Source organism: Enhydra lutris, unplaced genomic scaffold, assembly GCF_002288905.1.
Source record: "Enhydra lutris kenyoni isolate GAN:26980312 unplaced genomic scaffold, ASM228890v2 scaffoldscaffold62, whole genome shotgun sequence".
Taxonomy (NCBI): Eukaryota; Metazoa; Chordata; class Mammalia; order Carnivora; family Mustelidae; genus Enhydra; species Enhydra lutris.
In genome coordinates, this window is record NW_019154146.1 from 9,424,815 (window position 1) to 9,444,651 (window position 19,837).

Sequence of the window (19,837 nt, forward strand, 5' to 3'; positions counted from 1 at the left end):
TATTTTTGAGACCACTTACATGGAAATAACTGGCAGATTACCTAGAGATCATTCTACTCTGTTAATCAAAATAGGATCCCTACCCCCTGGAAAACACTTAATTCAAGTGCTGTAGATATTTGAAAACTTGTAAACTGGGATTTTAAAAGCTTGTGCCAGAATTCACCTTTAACTGAGCCCAGGCTTCTGTCCGCTGAGATGTGTGCTGCACAGCGGGAGACAGAGGTCTGCACGTAAGGTCTGCATGTAAAGGCTTCCTGTCCTGGAGACGGGGCGCGTTCGACACCCTGGGTTCTGCGGGAGTCATGGGACCAGGGGAGTGACGCTGCTCTTTAAGCGGGGGCTGACAGGAGGAGGGCTAGCCTAGGGCCGAGAGCCGGTTTCAGAGTGGAGTTCTCTCTCATCAGTCCTGTTAACCTCTCTGACTGCGTGCATGACTGAGGACCTCTGTGAAGATGAAGCAAGATGGCAGAATGCTCTGTGGACATGAGGCGTCACGGTCACCCTCATCGTCCTTGCTCTGGTAGCTCCCCGTCTCCCTAAAGCAGCGACAGTACAACCTTCAGCATACCCACCAACTGAGGAAGTTATACCTCTTCCAAACCAGGGCGGTGGGCACGGACAGACATGCTGTAATCCTCTACTACTTAGCGCTCTGCCCCCATCACGACCCCCTAAGAACACACCTGGTAAATCATCTTCATCCTCACTGAAAACATTCGGGTTGAAGACAGGCAAATTAACATAGTCCATAGAAATCTTCCGAACCTCTGGGAGATAGATGGTCATCTGTCGCGGCTGGAGATGCAGGAGGCTGGTTTTATAGATTACTGCGGGGGTCAGGGGAAAGGAGGAAAGCGCTGTTAACAGAGACGTGCTCTAGGACAGCCAAGCACCGGCAGAGTCACAGGAAGAGAAATGGGGCCGTGGCGTCCCTGCCATCAGAAGGCAGGGGGGAGTCCGACAGCGGCCTTCGTCTCCCTCCCACACGCCACTGGCCACCCAGCCGCGCTTTGGATTCCCTAAGAACAACTCCTCTGTCTAGCCCAGTCACTTTGCCAAGTGGTCTGTCTAGGGAACCCCACATTTCAAACGTCAAAAACATGTCCTAGACCTAAATGCTTTTCTGGAATGAGCTGGGAGAGGAGAAATACATTTTTTTAAAGCCTCACTTGAGATCAGAATTCTAATTTAATAAAAATAGTTGTGATAAGCAGAGTGCCAAGCTCAGGGGGATCTCATGCAACCCAGGAGACGGGGCGACACGGGTCAGGTCGGAACTAAACACTCCCCTTACTCAGAACTGGATTCTCCTTTTCCTGACTTTCAACTTCAACCTCATGATCAGGACAGAGATTTAGTAAACTTCCACACTGTTTCTTTACATGCTAAGGTTTTATTCAATCAACAGGGACATTTAGGACAATGCCTCAAATATTTAGAGGTGAAATTGGTTAAAAACAATGAATTTAGGTTTCACAGTAGGTTAAAGTCAGGATCAACTTTCCTTTATGTTTAATGCTCTTTCCTGTGAGGTAAGTACAAGTTCTTGAACTATTACTGTGATTCTCATTTTTGTTAAACCCAGCTCCGTCCCCATAGCTGCCCGCCAGCACCCGGTGGCTGACTGGCTCACACCCCTGCAGCCCAGCAGGACCTCACTGATGAAAGGCCTCTGTGAGGCTGACGCCTGCGCTGCTGTGGGCTAGGACGACTTTTCCAATAAGACACAGGCCTTATTCGTGTGTTCGTCTCTCTTGCCCACAGAAGACAATATGAATTTTGGCTTAAAAATTCTGGACGATTCTCTACAGCTTAAAAATTAATGCTGTAAAGGGCTATTCTTCGTTGTTTAGATTGATAAAAGAAATAAAATTGTAAAATCTCAGGAGGGATTAAAAAAAAAAAGTTGCTTCCAAGGGGGAAAAGATCAAGTGGCTGGAGATAAAGACGAGATGGAGTTTTACTGAATACCACTTCAAATCTTTTGAATTTGGAATTTATTCTATATTTTTTAAATTGAGAGAGCAAAAAATCAGAAATAAAATTTCACAGGCCAGATAATTCTAACTGAAGCAAACAAATTATCCAATATAAAATATATCCAACAGTACTCTACATTTTGACATTAGAGTGCCAAAGATTATTTAAGAGGGTGCCACATGTAACTTACACATCTTCTAGAATCCAAGAGACAGAATCAAGTGGAAAATTTGCTTAGCTCGACAAATGAATAGTAATAGCTAAAATGCTCTTTTTAAAATGGTATGTGATCAGGACAGTGATTTCATTGCAGTCCTACAGAAAGTTTAATCCTGAGCACGTGAGTTCCTCCCACTGGAGCACCGTGTACAGTGAGGGCACTTACAGGTTCTCCCGTCTCAAGGTCCTTGACTTATGTGTGGATCTATTCAACATCCAGAAGGGAAAGATGCGCTAAGATTCCATTCCTCTTTTCAGTGTGTACGTACGGTAGGCAGATGGCTCAGTTCCCAGCTCATGGATGGGGGCAACAGGACACTCACACTGTGGTGAGCATCTCCGTGTGCACCAGTGGGGCACGGCTGCGTTACTGAAGAACGCGCTTCCGTGGTCATCAGAGCCTTTCCTTTCTTGGCATTATGTGCAGGAACAGCCTATTGTTATTTTCTAAGTCAGTTTTATGTTTTACTTTTATTCCTCTTTTTCTTTGAGCTGAGAAACCTCAAAAGGAAAAATCCGCATGCAGCACAATTTAGTCTCTTAACATGCATACACGGCACAGCTCTTTTTAACACCTGCTTTGCAAAAATTATTTAATTGAAAGGGTCTGTGTGTGAAACAACCCCAGTAGGCAGATTCAGAATTTTTCAAAAACCATTTTTAGCAGTAGGTTACGCAGAGCCATGTCAAGATGGGACCACCAGGGGCTCCTGGGTGGCTCAGTGGGTTAAAGCCTCTGCCTTCGGCTCAGGTCATGGTCTCAAGGTCCTAGGATCGAGCCCCACATCGGGCTCTCTCCGGCAGGGAGCCTGCTTCCCCTTCTCTCTCTCTGCCTGCCTCTCTGCCTACTTGTGATCTCTGTCAAATAAATAAATAAAATCTTAAAAAAAAAAAAAAAAAAGATGGGACCACCATCCATTGGCAAGCCCGGCCTTCCAGAGAGAGCTGTGCATGCCAAATGATGAGGCAATCTAGCAAGGCTGGGGGGGACAGCATGTGTCCGCAGCCCACCCAGGGATGTGCCTACTGGCATGAAGCTGCTTTGAAAAGGACCTTCTGTCATTTCATTCCTTCGCTGTCCCCAAGTAAACATGACACATTAGTACTACTCTTTCAAGCAAGAGTACAGAAAGAACGCAAATGTCAGGTTCTAGCCCAGCTTTTACTTCCTTACTTTTGTTTTCCTCAGTGTCTCAAACTTCTCACGGAGAGGGTACTTATCTGGGACTTCCAGGTGCCATCTCTACGGGTTTACCACACAGAACTGTATTAACAGTCAGCTCCTTATGGTCTTTAATGCCTTCTGAACCTCAACTGTCTTCTGACTCGAGAACCTAAAGATACTGGTACCTAAACCTGCCCATAACGGAAGGCCAGAAATCAGATAACCAGAACCCTATCAAAACTCTGTTAGAGACTGCAGCTGGTTCTGTCTTTTCATAAGTCAGGATTACACAAAAAAATGAAAGCACAGCTGGCAAAAAGCAATTGAGTAATAATTCTAATTTTTGCGAAATCACAATGGGTAGTGGCAAAGTTTGAAGGTGAATAAAGTACATGCCAATGTTTTGGTGCGATAAGAACTCATTTGAATGGTCTTTCTAGTTTCAGTTTCAACTGACAGAATGGGAAGAGAAGAGGACATGGTTTTTACCTGCACCGAGGTTGGTTGGCAGGAAAGCAGCCAAGCCCACAATCTTAAACTTGGTTCCCCAGATATTAGACGTGACCTGAGCAAGATAGTTGTGCTGTAGGAAGAGGGGGGAAAGGAAAAAAAAATCACAATCTGTTTTCATATTTTCTATTAATGACTTAGGAACTAAGAATGTTAACGTTTTTGCTTAGAAAGTCACAGGTGGGCACTGCTGGAAATACTCATTATCATTCTACCCTTTTTAAGACCAGAAGCTAACGAGAACATGTCAGGCACGTGTTTCTGAGTGGTGGCTCACGGAGCTGAGAGTCGCAGGTGGGGAGTGAGGGGATGTGTCCCAGTGTGTCCACGCGTACGCAGGTTAAAAAGTCCACAAGGGTGCTCTGGGCACATTTTTCTTCACCTTTTCTTTTCCTCCAGTCACTGAACTAGAGAGGGTATACCCAGCTCTGAGTCCATTTGTCCTAGAAATACCAGTTGCACTGAAACCAGTATATGTCCCCAAACCAGCCAATTATCTGTTTCCTCATTCAACTAAGAAAGTTTTTAAAAAATGATCAGTATGCTTCGGCCACGTGTGTATATGTGTGTGAAGAGTGATAAAAGAGATGAATAAACTGTAGCTCCTCAAAGGGCTGATAACCCAGTGCAGGATGTAAGCTTAGAATTATTTCCAGACAAGGAAGGAACTGAGAAATGGTGTAAGGGAGGTACAATAAGGTGCTTGGGGATTGCTGCGGCTGAGCCAGGGACGGACGCCTTCGTGACGGTTCTGCGTGGGAAGCGCGCGGGCAGAAGCAAGAAGGGAAGACAGAAGGGGGAGCCAGGGCACCCTGGTGACCCAGGCACATCGAAGGCACAAACGCAGAAGGCAGCCAGTCAACAGTGAGGCTGTGGCACCTGGAGGGCATCGAGGGGAACCAGGACGGAGGGATAGACAGCACCAGATGGGGGGGCCACCAGCAGGGACTGGCTCCTGTGGACACCAAGAGTCACCGAAGGGTCAGACGTGGGAGGGAGGGAGGGAGCAGAGGGGAGGAGTGTAGGGAGGTCTCAACCAGAGCTATCTGTGAAAAGACTCACATGGCAACAGAGGGGTGTCTGAGGTGGGAAGGAGGTCCTGGGGGACGTGAAGGTACTGGGGCCTGCCTGAGGGCAGGGGAGGTAAGGAAGGCAAACAGGGCTCTGGTTTTCTATGCCCCATGTCTAGAACGGCAGTGACAGGCACAGAGACGGGGTGGCGAGTGCAGGTGTGACGAGTGCCTGTGCCGAGGGCTCAGCCCCCATCAGGCACACACTGAGGACGGCAAGAAGGGCAGGTGAGCATCAGACACACGGAACCGCCCTGGAGCCCAGGTGCTACCTGAGTGATGTCTTCAAAGGGAAACTCTCTTCGTGTCAGGCTGGGCGAGCCAATGGAGGGCTTGCGTATCGGCAACCGGGGAGACCTGGACATCTCCTGAGCAGCTCGGGACAGCTTGGGAGACTTCCGGGCCTCAATGTTGATCCTGTGGAGACAAGGCCAGGAGGGTCAGGCCCCACAGGTCGGGGAGGCGCCCACTGCCATGGCCCTCTCCTCTGTGCTCTGGTGGCCACCATGGGTGCCATGTTCCAGGGGCCAGTTCCCTTTATCCGAGCCTCTCCCACCTGCTTTTGCTTTATGAATGTGAAGAAAGAACAGAATTGCATATCAAGTAATATATATTCGAAAATATGGTGAGATTAGGGAGTGCCTGGGTGGCTCAGTGGGTGCCTTCGGCTCAAGTCATGATCTCAGGGTCCTGAGATCAAGCCCCACATAGGGCTCCCTGCTCAGCGGAGAGCGTGCTTCCCCTTCTCTCTACTTGTGCTCTGTCATTATTTTTCTCTCTCAAATAAATAAATCTTAAAAAAATTTACGGTGAGATTAGACCAAGTGATTCATTTGTAAGGAACCTCAGAGAATTAAATGTAGCTGACTTTCTACTGACTAATAATTAAGTTTAGAAACGTCCACATGCCCTGCATGTGGGCAACTACCAAGTGGGAAGAGCCATTTTCACTGTAAGGCCACAACGATTTTATAATTCCTACTACAATGTTAGGATTTCGACAGACTTATCTAGCCTTTCACCAGCTGTCATATTTTAAATCAAATCTGTGGGTCTACTTTTCCCTGCTGCCTTTTGATCCTACATTCTATCTCTGGTCTTCAGTTCTGTTTGTCACCCAGGGACACGTGTATTAATGCCAGTCTACCCCACAGAGAGTGCTATAAAAATGAGTATGTTACGGTCAATGGCAGTCAGCAAGAGAAAAGCACTGAGCCTCATGAGTGTTGCTTGAGAGCTTGCTATGATAGCGGGGGCTCCCAAAGTTTGGGGGGACACGGGGACTGAGCTTGTGAAAACTCTGTGTGAGGACAGTTAGTCCGGCTGCGGCATGCAGGATGATTCAACATAGGGAAAGACAGAAGGAACGAGGACCAGCGCCAGAGACCACCACATCCAGGAACTTTAAAAGGACATTTACAGGTGAGGAGTTTGCTTATATGTTAAATGTTCTCCTCCCTTAATTAATGGGAAAAGCTGAAACACTACAAAAGTGTAGGAAAGTTCATAACTTTATTTGTAATTTCAATATGCTTAGAATAAAGATGAAAAAAAAAATCAATCAAATTATTTGAGCAATTGGTATATACATGGGGGAAAAACTCACACCATACACAGAAAGTAATCTGAGATTGAAGTATGAAAGCTAAAACTACAAAATTTCTGGAAAAGAACAGAAAAATGTCTTTATGACCAAAGAGTAGAGAAAAATTTCCTAAACAGGACACGAAACGTACTAATCATAAGAGAAGAAATTCATATTGCATTAGACCACGTATGTGACACTGCGTATCTCCGCCCAAAGACTCAAAACTAGAATACATGAAGACTGACAACTTGATGAGAGAAAAACAACTCAGTAAAAAGTGGGCAAAAGACCCAACAGAGATCCAAATGGCCACTAAGCATATGAAAAACTGGCTAGCAGCGATCACCAGAGACTGCCGACACCCCCGCCTGCCCAGCAGAAGGGATAAAACTGTCTGCTAACAGGGACAGTGCAAACATGGGTAGGGACAGAAGCCTCACAGGCCGCTGACAGGGACTCAGAACAGCGGGGCACCCTGGGATACTGGCTGACAGTTTCTAATAAAGTTACGTGTGTGCCAGGACCCGGCAAGTCCCCCACTAAGTGTATACCCGAGATAAATGAGTGCATGTGCCCCCAAGAAGTCTTGTATAAGGATGCCTACGACGGGCTGATTTCTAACAGCCCCAAACTGGAAACTACCTAAGATCAACCTACTGGTGAAAGGAATAAACAAAGTGTAGACTGTCCACTACAACAGAAACCACAGAGCAAAGAAGAAAAACCACTGACACATACCACACGAATGAGTCTCAGTCATTATGTTGAGCAAAAAACGTCAAATAAAAAAGGAGTATATATTGTTGATGCCATTTATATGAAATTCAAGAACAAGTCAAACTCATCTGTAGTGACAGAACTTAGAAGAGTGAATACCCTGGGGAGTGGGTATCGAATGAGAAGGGACATGAGGAACTTTCTGGGATGATGGAAATGTTACCTTCATATTTCTGCTTTATCAACTGCACAGGATAAATATTCTGCTTTATCAACTGCACAGGAAATTAGGTCTTTGAGATCTAGGCAGGTATGTATCTGCACATAAATTACATCTTAATTTTGCACAGCATCACAGAATTTCAGAGCTAAAGAGAGCTTAGTGAGGATCTGGCCACCCTTTCCCTTCCACAGGTAAGGACACTGGCATCTGGGTCAGGGGTTCATTCAAGGTTACAGCCTTCGGGAGTGGAGCCAGGAGCGGACGGGGCTCTTACCTAGGACACAACAGGCCCTTCTACCCAGTCTAAGCTTTTGGTCACTCTTTAGGACAAACCTTTGGCATGTGAAATTTTTTTAGTTTATGACTTATTTCCAATTACAGCATTATAAGGTATTAAACTGGGCATTCCATTCAACGCAGTACATTACACTTCCTGTAAAACCTTCTTCTTACTTTTCTCGAACTGGAAGAACAAAGTGAGCAGGGAGCTCTGGCCACCCTGTGCCCCCACCATCGGTACTAACCCTGAAGAGTTAGGAGGCTTAGCAAACTTCCCGTGGATGGCTTTTTCTACCCAAAGGAGAGAAGAAAGGAAACCTGTAATTATCGCTGGCAGACCCTCCCGATGAAAGGCAGGGATGCCCTCTTGCAGGGGCCCTTCCGGTGTCAGCTTCAATGGGACGCTGCTGCAGACAGGACACAGACATCCCCAGAGGACCTAACAAGGGAGACCAGCCCTGGGGAGTGAGCTTACCTTGGGAGTTTGGGTGACTTGCTAGCTCGGGAGATTTTGGGGGATTTCTTGGCAGCCCAGTCGTCACTCAGTTCTACATCGCTGGAGTCCGAGCAGTTGCAGCTGTCCAGCATGGCGGAGATCAGGCCGTTTCCGTAGATTTCATCTGGTGAGACACAACCCACAGATGCCGGAAAGTGCGATCAGTTAGGCCCTAGTGAGGATGGTTAGCACGGGAAACTACGGGACAGACCGACTCTTTGGGCCAGCATTATAAGTTCAGAGTTGAAAGAGAAAGGACTAGAGTATGGTTTCCCTTTTCCGTTTTTATGCTGTAACACTTCCTAAGCAAAAGGAGGCAGTAACTTCTACTGTTATCAAAATGGGCCTGTTCTACTGTTATCAAAATGGGCCTGAATTTCAGCATCTCTGGAATGTACAAAATTGTTTGGCCACGTTTACTGTGCCAAAAGTGGGAACCTCCCAGCACAACAAGCATCCGTCTGGGTTCATACGGGTTTGCAGGAGGAGCCAGGCCAAGCAAGGGGCTTGATTACTCACAGACGCCCCCAAGATCCTGCTTCTGAGCAGGGGCCTGCCAAGGCCCCTGCAGGTTCCAGGCCTGCTCTGGACTGGTGACCTGACAAGGTCGGGGCCATGGCAGGGACTCCCAGATGTTTACGCCGGCCTGCTTTGAGCGGTGGCTGGAAGGCAGGCCTGGGCAGGTGCCCTGTCCCCGGCCGTCCTGGGCTGTGCGGGGTGCCTGAACAGAAGCTGCTGGAGTGTCACCGCTGGTCACCAGGCAGGAGGTTTGAGGGCCTGCGGCGGAGGACGGTGCGCATGGAGGCTGGGCCATCACGAAACTGCACTGCAGAGGAAGGTCGTGTCTGACCCTTTCCTCGAAATCCCTTCTCCCACCCCTCACATCCCTTTACTTCCCAACCCTGCTCTGCCCTCACAGTAGGAAGCCCATCTTCCAAATCACTTTTTTTTTTTTAAGATTTTATTTATTTATCTGACCGGCAGAGATCACAAGTAGGCAGAGAGGCAGACAGAGAGAGAGAGAGAGAGAGAGGAGGAGGAAGCAGACTCCCTGCTGAGCAGAGAGCTCGATGTGGTACTCGATCCCAGGACCCTGAGATCATGACCTGAGCCGAAGGCAGAGGCTTAACCCACTGAGCCACCCAGGCGCCCGCAAATCACTTTGTTTTGCTGACAAAAGCCTCATTCCTTCAAGGCTCCAAAAACCTTGCCAAGTTATAAAAAAGCTGAACTCTTCAACTGCAATGAAACCATTTATGGAATTTAAGTGACTTTATCATTCAAAAGGGCTGTTTACATTTGAAAGGAAGAATTTGCTAAGGTAAGCTCTAGTGTTTCTGAACATATGGAGGGGACATCTGTGAATAGGGACCTGTCTGAGGGCCCTGGAGGCCAAGAAGCTCCCGGGAAGCAGGCCGGCTGAAGCCCACATCACCCTCTTCTTCTTCTTTTTTTTTTTTTTTTTTAAAGATTTTATTTATTTATTTGACAGAGAGATCACAAGCAGGCAGAGAGAGAGGAGGAAGCAGGCTCCCCTAGAGAGCAGAGAGCCCAATGCGGGGCTCGATCCCAGGACTCTGAGATCATGACCTGAGCCGAAGGCAGCGGCTTAACCCACGGAGCCACCCAGGCGCCCCCACATCACCCTCTTCTTAAACGACTTCCTTATCAGGAGGCGCGACCTGTGAGGACAGCAAGCTGGGGTGGTGAGCACCTGCGTTCGATCAAGTAAGAAGGTTTAATTCACGTGCCCTGAGGGGCGCTTTACATCACGTAACTGAGGAGTCACTCGGGGCAACGACGCTTGGCCATGAGTCACGCCAGCCGTGTAAACGCACAGAAAGCTTCTGTGGGCTTGTGAGCCCAGACCCAGCTCACAGCCTGAGGAAACTCAGTACCGTGCTGTTCGCTCAGCTCCCGGCTGGTCTGCTAACCCAGGAGTTCACACCTGCTCTAGATCACACCATTTGCTTTTGTCCTTGACTCATGTCTTAATCCGGCTGGGCGGCTATAACAAAATGCCACAGACTGGGTGGCTTATGAGCAACAGAAACTTCCCTCTCAGCTCTGGAGGCTGGAGTCCGAGATCAGGTTCTGGCGATGACTGTCTTCCTGGCCCGCAGTCGGCCACACTCTCGCTGTGTGCTCCCAGGCCCTCGCCTTAGCGGGTGTGCAGAGACAGAGCCCTCCTGCTTTTCTGGCAAGGCCACCAATCCTACTGTCAAGTTAGGACTGTACCCAGACAGCCTCATTTCACCTGAATCACTCCCTAAAAGCCTGATTCCAAATACGGTAACACAGGAGGTGAGGGCTTCGACGTGTCAATGTCTGGGGGACACAATTCTACCCACAGTAATAAGCTCTGACAAAGACTCCTTTTAAAAATTGGTGAATTTTGGGGCACCTGGGTGGCTCAGTGGGTTAAGCCTCTGCCTTCGGCTCAGGTCATGGTCTCAGGGTCCTGGGATCGAGTCCCACATCGGGCTCTCTGCTCAGCAGGGAGCCTGCTTCCCTTCCTCTCTCTCTCTGCCTGCCTCTCTGCCCACTTGTGATCTCTGTCAAATAACTAAATAAAATCTTAAAAAAAAAATTGGTGAATTTTTACTTAACAAAACATGCTCTCATGTATGTTCTCAACTATAAAAATACACACCGGTCATTCAGAGGAGTGTGCGTGTTCAGCTGCCGGGAGAACACGCCCAACAGCGGGTCCCAAGCTTTGGAGCCTGACTGTCCGCCCGGCAGTGGCAGGTGTGGACGCGGCGGCCTCACCCCAGACCCGCAGAAGGAGGCTACAGGGCAGGCACAGCAACCTGTGTTCAGATAAATTCCCCAGGTGATCTGCAGGGAGGAGGCCTGGGACCGCCTTCTGTGAAGCTTCAGAGCGGATCAGCTCACGAGAAGCTCCCGGCTTCCCGAAGTCAGTGCTGCTCCCGCTCAGAACCCCCGGAAGCAGAGACACTGGGCATTGCCCCACAACCACAGGAGACCCAGCGACCGCGGACAGAGGGAGCACGGAACACATAGTGTGGGCCTGCTCTGCTTTATAACTTTGACTGTTTTCATTACGAAGATAAGGCATCTTACTCCCCAGACGACGGCCAGCCATTGTGCCTGCCTGTGTATGCCGTGAGCTGGAGGTGACTGTGCGCAGGAGCAGGTGCGGGATGGGGCCAGGCTCCCAGCACGGGGCTTGGGACGTCACAGCCTCAGTGCCTGCAGCTCCCCTGCCTGCGTCTTCTGTCCTATTTCTAGGGAGGAATTTATGCACTTGGGACAGAAGCAAGCTCTTCCTGTCCGTTCCCTTCAACATGCAACCTGAGGGAGGTTTCACAGAATTGAACACAAGTGGGAGCCTCAGACACAACGACCTCCCTTCGTGAGATGACCACAACGCACACGTTCCGCGCCTCACCCCCTTCGGGCATCACTGGTCACCACCGGCTCCTCTCCCCTCCCGTTTGAGGTCAGGCGGCCACTGCTCTCCTGTTCTCCTCACTTCGCCTGCCTGCCTTCTCGGTCTTCTCTCTCCCTCTGTTCCACCCACCGCCCTGTCAGCCTCAGGTTCTTCCGCTCACTTCCTCTGCTTTTGGTACTGCTTCTCTGCATGACTCAAAAGACAAATGGACGAATACCCAATTTGTTTAAGTACAGTTTTACCGCTTTCAATTTTACACCGTGACACTGACCGCAGAATGCAGCCCCAGACGCCGAGCCAGTAACGGAGACCGGACAGAGGTGGGGCAGCTACACAAAGTACCAGGGTGAGCGAGCATGCCTGGCTGGACCATGACACTAACACGTCACCGCGCCTTCGGGGACACGAGGGCAGGGCCAGTCTAAGAGGCAGGAGAGACAGGAGGAGAAGGGAAATGGAGAGCAGCAGGCACCCATGAAACAAATCCCTTTCCAGGTCAGGCGCTCTCCAGGCCCTGGGGTAGAGAGAGGACTCAGTGACCCCGTCCAGGCCCTTAGGACTCAGGCGGCAGACAGAGCCTGGCCCAACAAGCACCATAGGCCCTGCGGAACCCCAGCAGCCCGACTGACAGGCGGCCGGCCCAGGAGGCAGCGTTTCTCCCTCTGCTTCAGGGCCCGAGCAGGATTTCACAGGGGACAGCAGCCTATGGAGCCGGCAGGCAGTGCTGGCGGGGCATGGGGACCTCAGCAGTCCATGGCTTAGGACAATGGGCAAGCACCAAGGTGCAAAGACAAAGAGCCAAGTCCCTTTGCTCGGGAAGCTCCCGGTCTCTGATGGCAGAGGTGAGCGAGCAGCGAGCACCCTGAGGACAGGTGAGTAACGAAGACCGGTGTGGGAGAGAGTTCTTAGAAGGGCAGATTGAGTCATCATGCCAAATCTTTATGGATGAGCAAAGAATTTTCCTTCGTAATCAGCTAAAAAGCAACTCACGGTGGATTAGGGAGGAACAGAAGAAAGACTCTAGCAGGAGGCTGAGAAGTAGGCTGAAGCTCTGAGAATTTTAATTCTATCCCTTGCTCTGGGAGGGCAGAGATGCACCTCACTGTGGTTTTCAGCTGGTCTCAATAGTGCATTAAGGCCCTTGATGACACCTGATAAGTAACTAAAAGAAGAATCTACCATTCCCAGAAAGCCCAGGTCCACTTCCCCAACAGAGAGCTAACGTTTGCTCTATCCACGGCCCAGCCACAAGAAGCCTTGCAGATTGCTGTTAAAAACCCATCAGAAAGGACATTTTAAGAATCATTAACTTCGATACAATGTTGGAAGTGGGGCGGCTTCGAGGACCTTCCACGCTAGCCACAACACAGGCTCACGTTTCATACGCGGCATTGTCCTCGCATGGGCTGTCAGGTAACCTATTGCTCAACCTCCTCTGAGAACGAGGTCTTAGTGTCTCTGGCATGGAGCCCACCTGATTTGCCATCTGTCCGGGGATCCATGATGACGAACTCTGGCCGCAGCTTACTGACGCGCCGCCCCTTGAGGATGGGCACGAGCCCGCCCAGGTACTCCAGGTAGAGGGTGTAGCATGGACCGCCCACCTCCGGGTCGTCCTCCGTGCGCTTCATGGTGCAGTGCAGACGCTCGTTGCCGGCGGAGGGGTAGCTGACGAAGTCTCGCATGTTGTTAGGATCTGGAATTGGGGGCTAGAGGCAGGACATGGACAGGAAAGAGTACGGATGTCACTGAGAACTGCAACAGAGCACTGGCTGCTAGTTCGGGGAGGCTTAACGACGTGATGTGGGACAGCGGTTCTCAACTAGGGGTGCATGGAAGAATCCCCTGGGACCTTTAAAAAAAACACCTAAGCTAGGATCCCACCTCTAACAATGAAATCAGAGTCTCTGTGTATTTTCTAAAAACTCCCCATGCGGTTTAACGTGTAGCCAGGGCGGAGATTCCCTGTGCACAACCGAGACGGTAAAGCAGCTTGAGAAAGATCAAAAGATTCTAAACTGATGTTTTAAGAAAAAAAGTCACCTTGAAAAAGTGCACCTGACACTTGGAAGCAGAGACAACACAAAACAGAGCACAGGCAAGAATGTAAGGCGCGGAGGCCCTGAGGTTAGGGGGGACACCTGTCTGCACGTGAACAGCCTCACCAAAACCGGACAAGTGTCAAGCCACAGTCCACATAAAGGCCGAGTGACAGCGAGTACAGGGTGGGGGACACCCCAGGACGGTTCAGTCTGACCGCTCCCAGAACCAGCAGTGGAACATGCTACTCCAACTTCTAGGAACAGGTTTCCCACTCTTCTGAAGCATCTGCTGGGCAGTCAGGGTTGAACACGGCAGAACGCTCTTCAGGAATCAACCTCTCCTATTGCCTTTGCAAACAGGAAGCTCAGGCCCCTCACACAAGGCGAGTCTCTGGCGCGACAGTGGGGCCAGGGACGGACGGCACTCGGAAGCGGTCATCTGCAGGATCCTCCCGTCGAGGAGCAGACACGACTTCTGCTCGCCCGCTCTGGGATGCCGGTCGGCCTTCTCGGACCCTGCCCTCCTCGGGCCAGCCGTCTGGGCGGGGGAGCCAGCAGGGAGAGGGTGGAGAGGTCTTACCTTGATGGTGGGGGTGAAGGCGGTGGAGAGGTAGGAGCAGAGGCGAGGGGGCAGGGTGAGCTTGCTGACGTCCTTGTCTTCCCGCAGGGCGCTGGCGATGGCCTCCTGGCACAGCAGCTGCAGGCTGGACACGCGGTGCTCCACGCGCACCACGTACAGGGCCGGCCCTGAAGCCATCAGCAGCCGCGAATCCCGGTGTCCCCAGCAGATGGAGACGATGGGGCGCTGCCAGGAAGTGAGGGAGGCGACACTTAGGCTCTGCTCTTGTGGTAAAGCACAGATCATGCACGTGTGTGTCAAGCAAAACAAAGTGACCTAACAGTTTCCGAGAATATTGGTTTTAAAAAGTATAACACACAATGAAATACTACATCACAGAAATTCAGTATTTTCTTTGGAAAACAGGTGCTCAGGCCAGAATGCAAAGCACTGGAACGGTTTTGTACAGTTTTTTTTTTTTTATGTGTATTATCTCATTTGATCTGGTGCCATAAACCCTAACTTAGCTCTGTATGATGATGTCTCTACTGGAAGATGCTTTTAGCCTGGGGTACAGTAACCCACACCCCTTACTGAGCTCTGGCTATCTGGATCCCTGAGAAACCAGTGGCTGTTCCGGTGGCTTGGGGAGCTGGTGTGGAGGTAGACCAGATAGCCGGTCCCTTCGGTCGTAACAAAGTGCATTTTAGAGTGACATCGACACTGGTCTGGAGTCACATGCCGTGTGACCTAGGGACTACTCTACAACCCTGGGATGTCTCCCAGGTTCTCAGGAGTAGAATGGGAGCTGTGAGGATTAAAGGAGAGGGAAGATGTCAAGGGTACTTCTGAGGCCTATTGCAGGCTACAGCCCACAGACGCTGCACTGCGGTCCTCCTTGGCCACCCTTGAGCTATAGCCAGAGGAAGAAAGCAGAAATCTCTCCAGGAAGAGGACAGTGGTGAGGGGACATAGAGCTCCTGCGGGGACTGCTCAAGGGGGCTGTGCCACCACTGCTTTGAAAAGGCAGGCCAAATCCAAACAGGCAAGTCAGAAACTAGCTGCCCGGACAAGACACAAGGCTCGGGGGCGCCGGCTAAGCAAGATCCACACCAAGGAAGACAGGAGGAGGCAGAGGGCTGTGACGGGGAAGCCGTGGGAGAACTGGTTCCTTCCGGTCCAGCTGGATGGGGCTCTAATTTAGGGAGGTCTTAAGGGGCTGCAAAGATCAGAAGTGGGGTGTTGAATCAATTATAGGAGTGACAGGAGGAGAATTTTCATAGCACTCTAGTGACAAACAACAAGATAAAAGGAACAGATGAAGATACTTGCTTAAAATAGCCTCCAGGGTCAGCTAATCCTGGTTTCAACTTCGAAACAAAATGCCAGGCTGAAGATACTCCATCTTGTCTTTCCATCTCTGTGAGCCCCGGCAGTGTGGGTTGGGACCCCAGGCGCGACCCCCCAGAGGAGGACCACAGAGCGGGAACTCAAGTGTGTGGGCCTCCAGATGGGCCTCCTTACAAGAGAGTCCCACCGGTGGGGCAGACCCCACAGAGTAAGCCATACTCACGACTGGAGACAAGGCAGATAACACACACAAAATACACGGAACACTCCTTTGCTATTATCAACCCCCCGTAAGTGCAGGTCACATATTTATCCTCCTGTCTTCTCTGTCCTTCTGCTTTTCATAGTAGCAGTTAAAATGTTTTGGGAGGATCTTACATAAAGTTATCATTATGGTAAGTATATATCTCACGTCTTTGTACAACGAAACTTAAACCACGTATACAGACTTTCAAAGTGGATGAAAATTCTCTCTTATAGCTTCACAACCAATTACAGCGGCCCACCGAACCCTCTCAGTTCTGCCATGGGGGAAGCACGATTCTCACTGACCTCACCAGGAGCCCGGGAATCTGCCGCTCAGAGAGGCTAAGGACAGCGAACACCCAGGAAGCCACAGTTCTCACCGGCTTCCCGTCAACCCCACTGCTTGTGCTCCTTCCGCAGGGGCTCCCTCCTCTCCTGTCCGGACACCACACAACCGCCTGAAGAGGGCAGAATGTCCCACGAACCAACTGAACCGCCAGTCACAAGCAGAGTAAGAGGCCCAAATTGCCCCCTTAGTCCATTCGATCAAGGCACTTTCATTCAGAAACAAACTGGACATGTCTGCAGAAGAGGCAAACAGGAGGAGAAACAGGCTGCGTCATTAGCAAATGGACAATGACCAGAACGACTCTTCACAGCAGAAAAGAATCTGCAGGTCACGTGGGCACAAAAGCAGAGACAAATTAGCCTAGAAATACTGTTAGGCTCACCAGAAAGCAAGAGGACGGCCCTGTCTGGAAGGGGAGGGAGGACCGTGCTCCTGCTCGGTGCATGGCATCCACAAGGAAACAGACTTCTCCGCAGCGAGGGTGGAAAGGGTTGGAAAGAGTGAAAACCAGAACCTAGGACCCTCCCGAGGGTGGGAGGTATGCGGCAGCCTAAGGACGTGATAACATGCGGGGGCTCAAAGGGAGAACTATTATCCAGAGCAAGGTTACCGGGAAGTACCGAGAATACCACCAGGGATTGATAGCCAGTGTTTGGGGTGAGCATCACCTACTTGTCCGTGTCAGTGACAGTCTGTTTCAGTAAAGGGGGGAACACATGCTCATGTAAGTTATTTCTGCAGCATATACTCCATGTAAGATGATAAAGTAGCAGGGGCGCCTGGGTGGCTCAGTGGGTTGAGCCTCTGCCTTCGGCCCAGGTCATGATCTCAGGGTCTTGGGATTGAGTCCCACATCGGGCTCTCTGCTCAGTGGGGAGCCTGTTTCCCTCTCTCTCTGCCTGCCTCTGCCTACTTGTGATCTCTGTCAAATAAATAAATAAAATGTTAAAAAAAAAAAAGATGACAAAGTAGCAAAACAAATACTGGTACCTTTCTATACCAAATTTTAAGGCTGTATCAGAGAAGCAAAGAAGAATTTACAGATAGTGAGAGCTGATGCTCTTGTCTGAAGGTTCTGAGGTCTCCCTGATGTGGGGAAATTGATTACTGTTAATTCCCATTGAGTGGAGGAGGGCGGCAGTGGGGCCCTGACCTCAGGGTACCTTTAAATCCTGTAAGCCTGTAGAAAGGCTATACCATGTATTTGAAAGTTGTTAAGAGACTGTATCTTAAATGTTTCTCCCACAAAAAAAGAAATGGCAATTATGTGTTGTGACGGAGGTGTTTGTGAACCTTATGATGTAATCCTGCCACAGTACATAAAGGCATCAAATCCATACTGGCATACCTGAAATTTACACAACCTTCATGTCAACGCAGCAGAGCTTGAAATAAATAAGAAACCACACAGGAAATCCTTTTATGCCTTTCTAAATACTTTTATACTGTTTTTCTATGTCATCTTACTTTTTTAAAGTCTCATTTCCTTTTGGTGCTGAGTTTCCTGTGCTGTTTATGGGTACTTCAGCCTACAAAGCCCTCCCTACAAATGTCCTGTTTTGGAACGAACCAGACTCAAAGTGGAGGTAAGTGCACATGCCCACAGATATGGGGTGTGGGGCGTCTCGAGTCCGCTGCCTCCCAATCCGTGATTTCTGCCCTCCGTCTGCCAGGATGTGCGACGCGGGCAGAGCATGAAGCCACGGTCTGCCCGCCCACAGCCCCCGCCCACAGCCCTCGCCCACAGAGCGCCGTCCTCCCTAAGAAGTGCCCACCTGCCAGGCCTCGCTGCAGCAGGAGAGAAACGTGCCGAATGTTTGATCCCAGTAACCCGGGAACAGATAAGGGTGCACACTAACGCAGCTCCCACAGATTAATGCTTTTGTTTGAACAGCTGCTGTCTGCTAGGGGAAAAACTCAGCTGTAAATCTGTGGGCTTACTCTCTCTCTCGAATCACACAAAATGACTATTTTTAGAACTGATGGCTAGAACTGTGAAGTTGGTAACATTCAAATCTTAATTTGTGTAGTGAAGTTCACATACTCTGCATGTCTAAATCCAAGGCAAAAGGACAAGAAAATGAGCTACATTTCAGGACGCGTTAGTGTGGTAGAAATCTAGTGCTTTGGTGCGTCTGATGGAACAAGGAGAGGTATTAATCAGCTGGAGAGATGCTATTTGTATGAAGGTCTGGTGAGTGGTTGTCCCCTCAAGGACCTCCCTGTCCCTCCGTCTGATGCGGAGCCACGTGAAGGAAGCAGGAAAGTCTGCTCCTCGGACTTCCTCAGCTACAGGGCACAGATCCTATCAGTAGATGGCCGGTTTCAGACTCTCTGGTACGTGGAGACACGCCACATCCCTCCCAGCCTCACCTCCCGCTGCTGGGCAGTGAGCCCCACACACTCAGCCAGTCACACATCCAGGTAACTGTCTGGTAAATGCACACAGTGGGGAAGGGAAGACACATTCTGAGTGTTGGGGACCGATACTGAGAGAAATAAATTCCCTGTCTTCATGGACCTGACACCCTGAGGTGGGAAAGGGAGAGAGATGCGTATCTTAGTCCCTCCGACGGGAACTACCTGCTCACGTCAGGTGGTGAAGAAGGGCAGGATAAGGGGCTTGAGAAAGAAGGAGGGGGTCGTTGGGACAGAGGGGAGCAGAGAAGGCTGCCCCATCGAGGTAGTTTCAACAGAGGCCTGACCGAGATGGGGGAGTTTATTTATTTTAAAACATTCAAAGTTTCCTCACCGTATTGCTATATTTGCATCTGCAGTGAGTTGCATGGAGTCCTCTAAAAATTTAAGAGGAATAAAAAACAGGATGTTCCTTCCATATTAAAGATAAGCTGCTCAAGCAAAACAAAAGACAACAGACAAGGAAGGGTCAAAGCCAGCTGTCCCGAGAGAAGGACTATGAGGCTGTCTGAACCCAGTTTCTGGCTGACGAGGGCCCTGGGCTGAGGACAGAGGATACGGCCCACGGAGATGTCCGATCCTTTGGGTGTCAGGGGGCCCCCTGGGCCTCCCAGGCGCTGCAGCTCTCCCCCTCCTTTCTGCAGCTCCCCTAAGAAGGTGGGATGATTCTGTCTTAGAAGGTGGGATGATTCTGTCTTAGAGGAAATACACTTCAAACGTCTAATACTTGAAGAGGATGTCTAATGTTGGTATGAGTGTGTACCAAGGGAATGTCTACTGTTTGTACAAGTGCGTACAAAGAAGGAAAGCCTTCCAGAACAGTTCACTTTTAACAGACCAAGTGCGGTGAGTGGTCCCCACCCAACTGTGTGGGCCGGAGCCGCGGACAGCTCCGAGTGTTGCGCTCTGATGACTCGGCCACTGAGGCGAGGCGGGAAGAGCCAGCACAGCGTCCAGGCGCCCACCTCTCAGTTTTAAAAGGACACACCGTTCTCGCATTCCGAAGCAGACAAGCTCAGCAGCAAGTACCTTCTCATCTATTTAGAGCAAACGGGGGAGAAAGCACTCCCGCGGCAGCTTCGTCAGAGCATGTACAGTGAGTCCTCAGCGAAGAGGTGGCGACACAGACCTCGGCTAACGGGACTCCTGGAGTACAGAGTCGACGACCACAGACGCAATCTCTCATTTCACTTTCTGTTTCCACA

At 50.1% G+C, this 19,837-nt stretch overlaps 1 protein-coding gene across 1 annotated transcript in view; it reads right to left on the reverse strand.

Annotated features, from left to right (window-relative positions):
- LOC111158694 (tubby like protein 4) overlaps positions 1–19,837 on the reverse strand; it is a 228,917-nt gene that overhangs the window by 10,853 nt on the left and 198,227 nt on the right. Inside the window, exons 8-13 of the mRNA XM_022520902.1 lie at positions 14,291–14,515; positions 13,143–13,377; positions 8,230–8,374; positions 5,220–5,364; positions 3,857–3,950; positions 687–830 (exon numbers count right to left, since the gene is read on the reverse strand). Coding sequence (XP_022376610.1) covers positions 687–830; positions 3,857–3,950; positions 5,220–5,364; positions 8,230–8,374; positions 13,143–13,377; positions 14,291–14,515 — 988 coding nt within the window. The remainder of the gene's footprint in view (positions 1–686; positions 831–3,856; positions 3,951–5,219; positions 5,365–8,229; positions 8,375–13,142; positions 13,378–14,290; positions 14,516–19,837) is intronic.